Raw genomic sequence first — 13,725 nt, forward strand, 5'->3', positions numbered from 1 at the left:
AGGTCTGCTCCACCCAGGTTCCCTGGGTTGAGAGACAGAGTTGCAAATCCAGACAGAGAGATCAACGAAGCAGGACAAAGTAGCATCGGGGAAAGAGTTACACGGGAAAGAACCCCAGAGATCTTTGGACGGTCCCCTCGAGTAGTCAGTTCAGTACTGAGAGAGAAACAGGTATAAGGAAGTTAACCGAAGTTGGGGGAAAAGGCCTCCGAAAAAACTAGAGAATATTGTCTGAAACTCACACAGAGAAAATTGTGCCTCTTCCCACCAATCAGACTGGAGAAACTTAAAATCCACAGAGTAGTTGGTAGAACAGTCAGGAAAACCTCAGCTCAGTTGTGGAGAATAATTAGCTGATACTGAGCACTAATCCAGACTCACCTATCAAACTGTAAAAGTAAGAAAGGATCAAACGTTTCCAAGTAACTCTTCACTGGCTCTCAGGACAAAGCTCAAGAAGATTCATAAGATGACAAAACCATCCAGCACCAGACATTGTAAAATTCACAATGTCTAGTATCCCGTAAGATTGCCAGGCATGTAAAGAAGCAGGAAAACATGACTGTTTGAGGAGGATATCAAACCACTGAAACCAACCCAGAAACAACACAGAATTCAGGCAAGGACATTAGCTTGGTTATTGTAACTGCATTCCATATGTTCACAAAGTTAGTGAAAAAACCACATATTGAGACAAGAAAGATGTAAAACAGATGCAGATTGATCTCCCAGAGACAAAAACTACACCGTCTAAGATGGAAAATACACTGGGTGGGATTAACAGCAGTTTAGACAGGGCAAACAGAAACACTGATGAACTTTAAGACATTAACAAAAACTATCCAAAATGAAACACAGAAAGAAAAAGCAATCCTAGAAAATGAAAAGCATCAGGGAGCTGTGGGACTGCAAGTGCCCGGTGTGTACGTGTGCAACTGGCATTCCCAGAGGAGAATGAAGAACGTGTTTCAAGAAACAATGCCTGAAGTTGGTACAGCCACTCTCGAAAACAGTGTGTTCCCTTAAAAAGTTAAAAATTGAGCTACCCTATGACCCAGCCATTGCACTACTGGGTATTTACCCCAAAGATACAGACGTAGTGAAGAGAAGGGCCATATGCACCCCAATGTTCATAGCAGCATTGTCCACAATAGGTAAATCGTGGAAGGAACCTAGATGCCCTTCAATAGATGACTGGATTAAGAAGTTGTGGTCCATATATACAACGGAATATTACTCAGCTATCAGAAAGAGCGATTTCTCAACGCTTGCTGCAACATGGACGGCACTGGAGGAGATAATGCTAAGTGAAATAAGTCAAGCAGAGAAAGACAATTATCATATGGTTTCTCTCATCTATGGAACATAAGAACTAGGAAGATCGGTAGGAGAAGAAAGGGATAAAGAAAGGGGGGCAATCAGAAGGGGAATGAAGCATAAGAGACTATGGACTCTGAGAAACAAACTGAGGGCTTCAGAGGGGAGGGGGTGGGGGAATGGGATAGACTGGTGATGGGTAGTAAGGAGGGCACGTATTGCATGGTGCACTGGGTGTTATACGCATCTAATGAATCATCAAACTTTACATCGGAAACCAGGGATGTACTGTATGGCGACTAACATAATATAATAAAAAAACATTAAAAAAAAGAAAAAGAAAAAAAAAATAAAAAGAAACAATGCCTGAAGAATGTTCCAATAGGATGAAAGCTATAAATCCACAGATCCAAGCAGCTCAACAAACTCTAAGTACGAGAAATGTAGAGATACATCAAAGTGTTCAAAACCAGTAAAAAGAGAAAATCTAAAAGGAATCATAGAAAAATAGACACCTTAGGTACAGAAGAACAGATAATGATGATGGCAGATATTTCATTAGAAATGTAAGCCTGGGGCACCTGGGTGGCTCAGTCAGTTGAGCAACTGACTCTTGATTTCAGCTCAGGTCATGATCTCAGGATCGAGCCCCACATCAGGCTCCACACTCAGTGGGGAGTATGCTTGAGATTCTCTCTGTCCCTCTCCCTCTGCCCCTTCCCCTACTCATGCACTCTTTCTATAAACAAATAAAATCTTAGCAAAAAAAATGTAAGCCTGACAACAGCAGAGTCCTGTCTTTCAAGCACTGAAGGAAAAAGCCGTCAACCAGAACTTTATACCCAGCAAAAATATTTTTCAAAATCAGAGGTGAAATACTTTTCAGACATACAGAAGCTAAAAGAATTCATCAGCAGTAGACTCAGCAAGAAATATTAAAGGAAGTTCTGTGACATTACAGAGAACCATTTAAATTCAGGCTGTTTTACTCTCTCCTTCAACAACTGAAGAGGCTGATCTTGGGCAATCACCTCAGGCAGTGACCTACAAAGTTAACCTACCCGCTCCCGATTACGGTCACAGCGAGTGGTGCTCTGAGCAAGAAAACGCTCTGTGGGAAATCAAGGCCAATGACAGTTTCCTAAGAAAGAACCCCACATATATACATATATACAAGCTCGTAGCAAGAGAAGCTGCCAAATTTCCATTGGTTAGAGATCCAATTCCTGTTCTCGTTTTCTCTAAAAAAGAGTGAAATTGCTGCTGCTTCTGCCATAAGAGAAAGTTCCATTTATCCCAAACCAGTTGAGCAATTCATAATGAAGGGCTCGTAAAACCTTCTTCTTAGGACAGAAAAACAATGTAAATACTTCTGAAGGATACCAAGAGATGTCTCATTTCTAGTTTCTTACTGTGGATGTGGACCAGATTCATAAGATGTGAGAGTCTGACAGGCACCAAACAACAGGTGAGTCAAATCTCAGAAAGGAGAGAATCAAGGAGGTGGCTGGGATATTCCACAGAGAAGCGGTGGCCCCAGACAACCCAGAAGAGCAGAAGCAATCCCAACCGTAAGGGACGACAGAAGTTAAAACGAGATGCACGAGAGTCAGGAGTGGTGTGAGGTCATAGAGGAGTTTCATGTGGTTGAGAGATTCAAGGGCTTTGAAAATTAATTACACACAGCAATACATAATATTTTCTTCCCATGCAGGGTTTTAAATCAACCCATAACAGCTCTGAGATTAAAACCTCAGGATGAAAACAGGGTGTAAGTTCACCTCCCAGGTCCCCCAGGCCCCTTGGGACTGTACGACGCTCACACCACCGCCGTGCGCCATGAGGGCTGCAAAGGGAAAGGAGAACAACAATTTTCATCCCCAAGGAGATCTCTGCTCCAGCAAAAGGGAAGAATAGGTCAGCAACATTTTTAGGGGCCTTACCAAGAAAGGCATAGGGACGAAGGCTGAGGGTATGTGGGCATCTAGACAGGCCACACGAAGCGCTGCTAGGGGCAGAGGCCTAGTTTCTAACCATGGCTTTGTGTGACCTCCTTTCACCGCGGTGCAGAGCTTACCCACAAGCAATGAAAAGCAGGGACTGGCCCGCACAGCAAACATGATGTGCAAGACCTTGGAGAACACGCTCCCATCCCATGTGATCTAAACCAACAGATCCGCAGGCAAGCAGCAACCTCACAGGATGAAGTCATGTGTTGTCCCAAGCCACACGCAGTCTTGCCACTCTGAAGAAAAGGCTTTCTGCTTCACAGTATACATCGGCACACACTCACGCGACAAGAAAACCGACTTCTGAATTTTGCACAACCACTGATTAATAGAATAGCTTTGGACAATTCATGAAGCTCTCTCTGGGTTTCATTTTCTAAATCAGCTACCAGTACAGGAGCTTCCCTCAAAAAGTCTTAATATTAAAACCAAATTTCATTTAAGATCGTGAATCAATACTGTTCTTTCTCTGCAAAACCGCGTGTACAGCTTTTGCCATCGGATACGGAGAACTCCGGTTCACGTTAACTCACGCTGACGTCATCCAATACAGCCAGTATTCTAAGTGTGATCATGGACCAGGAGCAGTCCTCAAAGTTACGGTTCCAGGAAAGATACATTGCACACACAGTAAGCACTTGCGTAACAATTAGAATAATTTTATGTCTGTTGAATCAAATAATACAAAATTGGGGCTTATAGTTTTCATGACTTTGGTTATCTCTTTAGGTTTTCCTCTGGTTAAAAAAAGGAATGTGGAATGAAGGAAAGAATTTTGACTCGGGATCAGAAATCCCTGCTCCACACTAGATGTGACCCGTCATTTGTAAAACGCAGCCTCTGTGGGAAGTACTGCGGTACCTGGGGAGACTAAGCCCCTGAGAGATGTCCACACCCAAATCCTCAGAACCTGTGAATATGTGAGCTTGCACAGCAAAGGAGACATGAGGTGGCTAATCAGCTGACTCCGACAGGGCAAGTGTCCGAGATCCTCTGCGTCAGCCCAGGACAACGGAAGGGGTCCTTAAAAGCAAAAGAGCCAGACAAGGACATGTGGCAATGGTAGCACTGTCAGAGGGATGTGATAGGAGGCTCCTGACTTTGAAGGTAGAAGGGGCCACAAGTCAAGGAATGTGAGTGACTCCAGAAGGTAGAAGAGCAGACAGATTCTTCCCCGGAGACTCTAGAAAGAGATTCTAACAGCTGGAATTTTAGCCCAGCAAGACCTCAGACTTCTGACCTATAGAACCACGAAATAATGGAAGTGTCTTGTCTGAGCTGCGAAGTTTGTGGTAATCTGTTAATAGCAACAACAGAAAACTAATCCAGCCTAGCACAGCACCAGGCACACGGTACTCAATAAATGTCACGGAATCTGGGTGTCTGAGAAAGCTCTCTGAACGTGGAAGATCTCAGGCTGCTCCAAGCAAGCCACATGCTGTGTTCTGGTCCCCAGTGTAAAAATCAGGACAGCACACCTCTGACAGCAAATACACTTCCAGTTTTCTAGTACCTTCCAAAAGTCTTAATAACAGAGAGGGTTGTTGTTGTTGTTGTTGTTGTTGTTAAACAGGACCAAAAGGGGGGACTGGCAAAAAATATGGTCGAACATTTTCGGAGTGGGAAAAGCCGAAGTCGCCCTCAGTCTTAGTTCAGTGGAGCACTCCTTTCTCTATGGCCGCTGCCGAGTTCTGGAGGAGAACACGGTCTCCAATCTTCACGACACAGTGGGCCTACCAGCTCTTCCTGGAGTTCATCCAGCTGGGCCGCTGGCTCTGCACCTGGCCAAAGTGACCGTTTCTTCTCCAGTTAAAGGAAATGACGTTGACCTCATTTAGGCTTACGCTTGCTCCTCTTGCCTCCCTGCTGCTCTAAAGAAGACCCGGCATCTCATCCTCTGCTTCAGTGAGCTGGCTGACGACTTGCCAAGGGCCCGGAGGGAGGTAAGCTAGTTAAAGGACAGCCCTTTACGGGCATCCACACGGAGCCCTCAGACACGAAGCACCAGCGCGCCAACTCCGCAGCCACTGCCTACCGGTCCCAGGGAGCGGAGGGGCCGCCGGGGACTGAGCACAGCCCTGCACGGAGCCCACGTGCGCCATCTTGACTCTATCAGACATGCCCAGTGAAATGCATTCATTGGCTCCTCTAATCTTTCAGTGAAAACGAGATTTGTTTTTTCTCCCCCAGGTAACGGGTGGCTAAAACAATAATTTCTAATTTCGAGTAAGCTATTTCATATTATTAGCAATACATTCACATCAAACTGAAATATTAAAAAGACCCTGGTCATTCTGTGTGAGGAAGAGTATGTCTCTCACATGCTTTACTCTAATTGTCCCTCCCCAATCCGACAATCTTACCTTGTCACAGAAGACCTTTATTTGGCAGTATGCACGATGCACAGGCTTGTTGCTACGGTTGTTATAACTATAGGTGTCAATCTGAATATTAAGAGGCAACCCCTTCACACCTTTCTGAGAAGAGAAATCTGTGCTTAAACAGTTCACAGAGATGAAAACCTGCAAAGGCAAGAAGAAGGTATTATAAACAACAGGCATCAACGGAGAACCTTGGTACAGCTTGTAAAAATACCAAGGTTACCGAAATTACTCAAATATGTTCTAAACGAGAGCTCAGCTTCTCACTTAAAAGAAACTTCTTTTTAAAATAAAGGGTTGATTTTTTTTTTTTATTAAAGATTTTATTTATGTGACAGAGAGACAGCCAGCGAGAGAGGGAACACAAGCAGGGGGAGTGGGAGAGGAAGAAGCAGGCTCCCAGAGGAGCGGGGAGCCCGACGCGGGGCTTGATCCCAGAACCCTGGGATCATGCCCGGAGCTGAAGGCAGACGCCTAACAACTGAGCCACCCAGGCGCCCCTAAAGGGCTGATTTTAAAGCCACTTCTGGTCATAGGAATGGCAGACTTTAGTCAAAGGGAAAAAAAAAACAGACAGCAGCTTTGAACCTCTGTTAGTTTTCTCCTCCAAAATATTTACTTAGCATCAGACTGTGGAAGAGTCTGTTTGTCTTCCTTGACGTCATTTTTACCAATCTTACCAACCGACAGCACAGAGCTATAGGGATGTTTTATGGCTTCATACGAACTCTGGGAATCTGCCTGCATTTATGTCTACCCCACCTCTTAGGATAACTGCAGTACCTGACACGTATCCCAGTGCTCTGGAATTTATGACATCAGTGAGTGACAGTATCAAAGTGGCACTGGAGGTTGTTATGAGAAACCCAACTGAAACTCTCAAAAGCCATGCTCCATTTCCCTCTTTTTTTGTGTGATTATGGATTTTAACCTCTCCACACAAGGTCTCAATGCATGGAGCTCCCTTTCACTTAGTTGCAGAATTTATTTCTGATGCGTGAGCACCACACAGTGGATACTATTGGAATTACAGTTTTAAAAACCTGTGCCTTTCAGACACCCAAGACCCTTCCGCTGGATTCCTTCCAGTCCAGGGGCCAACAACCCGTTAGCTCTAACAACTGAGAACAGATCTACCACAAGTAGTGTGGGGTGCCACTGGATGAACCAAGACCCAGGGGGAGAAGTTTAAGCCAGAAAACCTGGGATGGGGGAACCTCTAAAAATGTAAAGAGAAGGGAGTGGACAAGGTAAGAAGAAAATTGTAACCATAATGACAAAGACTGCTCTCTACAAGGTTTGCAAATGCTGAAACACAGGGGTTTTATTCTTGCTCTAGTCCACACTATTTCAAAGAAGGAAAAGACCAAAACACCTACAACGACTGAGAACTTGTCCACGTTAACATCCTGTCCCTCCAGCAGCTCCCCACTCAGGCCAGTCTCCTCATGGCCGCTAGAACACACCTTAATGCTCACTCCTGCCTCATGTCTTTGTCCTTCTTCCTCCTCCTGTGTCCCTCCCATCGCAGGCCAAGTCACCTCCACAGTTCCTCTCTGCCTCTCCACATCTGCAGAGGTCTGGCACCAGCGCCATCTCCAGGGAGCGTCCCCATTCACCCTGACTTGTCCCCATTCACCCTGACTTGTGTAGTGGAGGTCACAGCAGTGAGCACCTAAGGTTTCCAGATCTGCACTGGGCACCTGCTTTATACACGTGATCTCATTTCACGACCTGGAGAAACCGTGTTAACCCTTTTACAGGTGAGGCCCAGAGATTTTTTCTTTTTTTTAACTGTCCCCAAGGTAGAAAGCAAAGGGCTGGAATTCATATCCAGAACCTCCCCCCACCCCTTTATACCTATACTGCAACCTGTCTTTCCCAAATCAACTTTTTACAAACCTAATTACTCTTCTCCACTACCGGGAATGGTTTTCCATTTTGACAGGTGAATGCTTTCTTTCAGTGGCTAGACTGAAAATACTTTGAGGTTAGGCCCATATTCTCCATGTGGCAGCTTTCTCAAGACTTACTTTCAGCCCAGTGCCAGGTCTCAGGTTGCCTTTTCTAGCCCACTATGATTTTTCTTTCCAGTTAACCCATTTTCAGTAAATAAATAAAATGCTTCTGTTTTTAAAAATACCTAAATCTAGATATATAGGAAAAAGTGGTATGTATGAAGTTCAAATCCATTACAGAAACTTAGTGCTTTGACTTTATATCTTTTCCTATACTGTTGACCCTAGAACAACATGGGATTTAGGGGTGCCAACTGCCTGCCCCCCTACCAAGCATCAAAAATCCACGTATAACTTTCAACTCCTCCAAAACTTAATTACTAATAGCCTACTGTTGACCAGAGCCTTCCCAATAACACAATTACCACATATTTTGTATGTTATACATATTTTGTACTATATTCTTACAATAACTTTTCTTAACTTTTTCGGTTATCTCTAGGCTATGCAGTTCATCTGCAAGTTTTTTCAGATTGTTGCAAATCTCGAACATTTTTGCCAATACACTTATTGGAAAAAACTGACATATAAGTGGACCTTTGTAGTTCAAGCCCGTATTGTTCACTGGTCAACAGTACGTTGTTAAAAACACTTCATATACAATTTATAAATCTGAGTTAGGGACATCGGTTATGGAACAGATGAAAGACGGAACAGACAAAAGACAAAAAGACAAACAAAGACAGTAGTCCATGCAAACAACTGAGCACATCAAGTAACTAAATCACCATATTTTCCATTTTACAACCAAGTGGGAAATCTGAATTTTTCTCTATCATTTTAGGCTACATGGCTCAATTTAGGACTCAAAAACAGCAGCCTGGGAAAGATACACTTCACCCTCAACAATTCCAGGAAGTCTTTGACCCAAAGTGATATTCCATTTACAAGAGGATTTCATGGTAATCCAACCTAAAACCTAACCTCCCCTTGCTTCCCAGTGTCAAGTTTCTATTCAAAGCAGAAATAAGCAGGAACCAAATCCCAGGATCAGTATAAACATGGAGGCTTCAGAGAGACGTTACCCTATTACTCAGGATGACTTGCAGTTGCTTTCTTATACACATTCTTCTATTTTTAAAATCAATTCTTTCCAAACTTGGCAGTGTTTCTAAATGCAACAAGGAAAGTTTACAGCATCCCCAACTCAACATTAAGAAACACCACCTTGTCTAGATAAATACATAAACACACCGGTAAACAGTGAGCAAGGTGTGTGATGTAAGCACGCCAGGCCCGGGACACGCGGTATGAGGAGGACAGCGGGCCGAAGACCTACAGGGAAGAAGTGAGGGTGGTGCTTAGGAAGCCTCTCGCGGCAGGCCCCACGGCAAGAACAAGCAGGCCAGTCCGGTACGTGCTGCTGCCAGTGATGTGGACACACTTGCTATGTTTAAGCCTCAACCAACAACTAGCAAGAGTGCAACATGCTTTAGGTATCTTGCATATGTGGTAAACAGGAAAGGCTTTGGTCCGAAAATGGAAACATCGGAGTTTTAGCTCCATTGCTAATTAGTGCTGCGATCAGGCTCGGGGTCCTGCACTGCCTAATGCAGGTTGAATTAGATGATGTCTAGACCACTTCTAACTCTTGAGGCCTCTCATCATATTTATACTGAAGGATATGAATCCTTTATCCCTAACTCTGTATTTATTAGTGACAATAATTTTGTGTAATACATTTATCAATTTCTTTACAAATCGTATTATTTTAAAAGAACCGTGTAAAGTTGTCAATTCGAGTAATTATAGAACTACTCGTATGGAATTAAGAATCTTATAAACCCGAGGTTCATAAAGCATGGCCCAGGAGCCTCAGCGCTGCCTGGGAACCCCTGACTCGGTCAGCCTCACCAGAGAGCATCAGCCCTTACTGGAGACAGTAAAGCCACACCTAGAGGCTCTGCTCTCACTGGCCTGGGGTGGGCTCTAGACACCAGGCCTTCTAGGTGCTCCCCAGGTCATTCCAGCGGTCGGTCAGGATAAAAGCCACTGCTGTCAGGTGACTAATCTTCTATGTACTTATACTTTGATCCACCAAAGGTCTCCTTTGGCTCCAAAACTCTGAGGTGATTACAACAAGCCCCACCCTATGGTTTCCCGTCTTTATAGAGTTCAGATACTCTTACATGTATTTATAGGTATCCCATCAAGTTTTTTAATTAAACAAATTTTTAAGAGGTATAGCCCTATCAAATAATAATATTTATTTAACCAGTGGAAAGATAAAGATTAAAGCATCTGCTCAACCTTATTATTCAGTAAGCCCAGGCAAACCCTCAGGAACTCATAGTTCTTAAGGCAGTGACCAGAAAAAAAGCCTATTAAAAATCTACCACACTATGCTTCTGTTTACTCCTCACAGAACATTTGATTTTCACAGGGGTTGATGTGTGTGGGTGAACCGCGGGTTCGGGCGACCTGCGGTGTCATCCCACCGAGGGGCAGACCCCTGGAGACAGAACACTCGGTCAGCCCTTTCGGTTCCTGGCGCCTGGGGCGCAGCACGTGCTTAACACGTATGTTTTTCACCAAAGAAGGAAAATGCAGAGGGAGTAGTGAATAAACATGACTAAGAGGAAGTACGCCGCAGACCCGCACCGCGGCTGTCATGTATTCATCTAAACCAGGAGGGGGCTGACGGTTTCTGGGAAAGACCTAACAGTGTTTCGGCCTTCGCGGATGACACGCGGATGACACGTGGGATAAGCCCACGGCAACAGTGCAAGACCACAGCCCGTGGACAGTGCACGTGGTGGTACGTCAGCAAAACCTGACTTACATTAACAGCAGCGGGCTGGCCAGGGTTTGCAGAGAGCTGTGGTTTGCTGAGCCCTGGTCAAAACAAACCCTTCTCTAAGGTGCTCGAACAATAATTTACCCTTACATCATCACAATGTAGTCATGAGTGAGGAAGTACTATTTCCCTTTTTGTAATTCAGTATTTCCACTTTCCACATCAGTGACTTCCTAAGAAGGCCCTCTCGCTCACGTGTCATTCACACATGCAACCGTATTCCTTATCAGTGCAACCCACACTCACGGAGGGCACTAGGGTAAGGTGTAAGGGAGAAGCTGTGTCCAGGAACCTTACTGAGGAAGGTGACAAATCTTTCAGCAGCAGCAGCCATTCTGGGTAGCAACACGAGGCAGGGCTCTCCTCTGGGTCCCGGGGCAGCCACGAGACAGGCCTGGTCTGTTCCTCACGGCGGGAACACCTGCGATTGCTTCCACCTAATGGGCAATCGCCCAAAGAAGCAGGACAACAGGCCACGGCCCCCAAGTCTGGAGGAAACAGAAGTTCAGGCCGCAGTCACCGCGCGGAGAAAAATACCTTCCGTAACACGGTTACAGAAAAACTGCAACATCTCCTCAGAGGGTCGGAGAGAGGTGAACAGCATGACGATGACGACACGTTCAACTCTACGAAATACACGTGATAATAACCTTTTCTCTGTTTTCACACTTCCGTGCCACTGATTTTGAGGAAAAATTTGCTTTTATTCAAACAAATGAAACCTAAATCTTACACAAGATGTGCATCGCATGTCCCCAACCAAAATCACTGGAAAAGAAAAAAACTAACCACAAAAATACACTGCTAAACAGGTTGAGGATGCTCTGCAAGATTCCTTTCGGATGTCCAGCCCAGTTTTCTAATGTAGTTCCTCATTCTTGGCCGAGAATTCACACACTTAAAACTTTTCAAGAGATTTAATTTTGTTTTCAGACCTCAGTTGAAAATGTGAGGAAAACAACAAATTAAAGATTTACGTTCTCGAAGGATTAACTTGTACAGATTTTTTTATTCCGAATGCTTATAAGCGCAGACCCAACGAGAAATCCGATCTCGAACTAATTTATGATGACTTTTCCAGGAAGCATCATGGCAGCCGCACACTATTGTTCACACAGCTGGCTGCTGTCTCTACTGCTGTTCCTCAAAGGAGAACAAGGGAGGGGACAAAGACACCAGGAAACACGAAGCTCAGAGCACAGGCTGCCGTCAGAGGTTCATCTTCCCAGCCAGTGCAGTGAGAGCAGCTGAGGACAAATTTGACAGAACCCCCTACTCACTCACTCTTTTTGGGCTCTAGCAACACAACAAACCAAGGCACGACTCTGGTAAAACGTGCTGACTGGGCGGTCTGAGCAGAGTCGTCAGATCCGTGAGCTCTAACAAGCGAATTTCACTCGTGGGGAGAAATTACAGAAATATTTTTCACCCACCTAATTCACAAAGAGTGTTAAATTTATCAGTCAAAAGTTACAGAAACCATAAGAAGCTGAGTCAGGAGCTAAATAATGAAACTGGCTGACTTAAGGACACGGTATTAGGATATTTTTCATGAACAAAATGACTGTTCCTGGGCGCCTAGGCGGCTCCGTCGGTGAGGCGTCTGCCTTCGGCTCAGGTCACGATCCCAGGGTCCTGGGACGGAGCCCTGCATCGGGCCCCTTGTTCAGCAGGGAGCCTGCTTCTCCCTCTGCCTGCCGCTCCCCCTGCTTGTGCTCTCTCTCTCTCAAATAAATAAAATATTAATATTTTAATATTTTAAAATTAAGCAGGGGGAGCGGCAGGCAGAGGGAAAAGCAGGCTCCCTGATGAGCAAAGAGCCTGATGCGGGGCTTGACCCTAGGACCCTGGGATCATGACCTGAGCTGAAGGCAGACGCTTCACTGACTGAGCCACCCAGGCGCCCCCATAAATAAATAAAATCTTAAAAAAAGGCTGTTCCTTAAAAAAAATTTATCACAACAGTAATACTCGTTCTATATTATTATTCATGCATAAGAACTTGACACCCAAATAATATCGTCTTAATTCTTTTTTCCCACGGAGAGATTTGGGTAGAATTTTGCATGTTTTTATAACATTGCTGCTATAATGGTGAAAATAATTTTCTTTTACTTTCATAATTTGGTTTATTCAATGAGCAGAATGAAGGATTTCAGAATGTGCACCTCTAGATTTGCGAAGGATATGAACTGAGCTTACAGAAGCTCCGATCAAGTTTTCTTCTCAAGAGATCTGATTTTTACACTAAAACAGAGTAACAAAGTGTTAGGCTCGTCAGAGTTCACGAGAGGTCACAGGGACTTATCCGTAACATCACCCTGATGGCTGGGAAGATGAAAGAGGCCAGAAAAATCACCAACACCTTCAGAAGTTCTCTTCCCTCAGAAGGAAGGAATCCAAATTATCTGGGCCGTCCAAAATCTCGCTCCAAACTCCCATTCCAGTCTCACACATCCTTTACAGGAATTTGTACTTCGGAGATCTTTATTTTCTCTGCCCCTTAATTTTAAAATAACCTTTATTCCATTCTCTACTGACATTGCTCATCGATAAAGACCCATATCAATTACAGAACTGCTGTGAGAAGCATTCTCTAATGACGCAAATAGAATTACAGCCCCATTTTACTACTTAGCAAGTTGTACCCTCCCTGTGACCAGACCCTGTTTCAATTTGGGGTAAAGAACCACATCTCTCTCTACCCTCATCGCCTAGGTCAGGAAAAGAATAAACAAGTGCCCTGAACATGCTATCCGACCCCTCTGTCACTCTGTCACTCTGTCATTATAAATGCCCTAAGTCCCTTGATGGCAGAGATTGTTACACATTTTTAAAGCGTTTTCCAGGGTTTACTACATTTTGTGTATTTCTTCCAATGCCTATTACAAAATGGTCCTGAATTAAATGCCAATAATGACAGAAAAATCACGGGGATGCAAAAAGCTACACATTATCTACAAATCTTAACTTTCAAATCCTCACAAAACTTTAAATACAAACAATAGTGCCCCCCCAAATAAAAACACTTGATTAAGAAAAAAGCTAATACCGATTTATACAAATTAACCCTTCTCTCTCCCAACCTCTAGTAAAGAGTCCTCTGAATAATAAAATGGCTACAAATCACGTAATGAAATAAGAGACTGCTTCATTGACATTAGGCAATCGCCAAATATGGTATCACTACAAATCTTAGTCCT

General features: G+C 44.2%; 1 protein-coding gene across 1 annotated transcript in view; it reads right to left on the bottom strand.

Moving 5' to 3' along the window:
* The window catches only part of GRHL1 (grainyhead like transcription factor 1), a 52,892-nt gene that overhangs the window by 12,590 nt on the left and 26,577 nt on the right, over positions 1–13,725 (bottom strand). Inside the window, exon 10 of the mRNA XM_087863206.1 lies at positions 5,690–5,848. Within this exon, the coding sequence (XP_087719332.1) occupies positions 5,690–5,848 (159 nt within the window). The remainder of the gene's footprint in view (positions 1–5,689; positions 5,849–13,725) is intronic.

The sequence above is a fragment of the Ursus americanus genome, chromosome 7, assembly GCF_024610735.1.
Source record: "Ursus americanus isolate L20-20 chromosome 7, mUrsAme1.1.p, whole genome shotgun sequence".
Classification (NCBI taxonomy): domain Eukaryota; kingdom Metazoa; phylum Chordata; class Mammalia; order Carnivora; family Ursidae; genus Ursus; species Ursus americanus.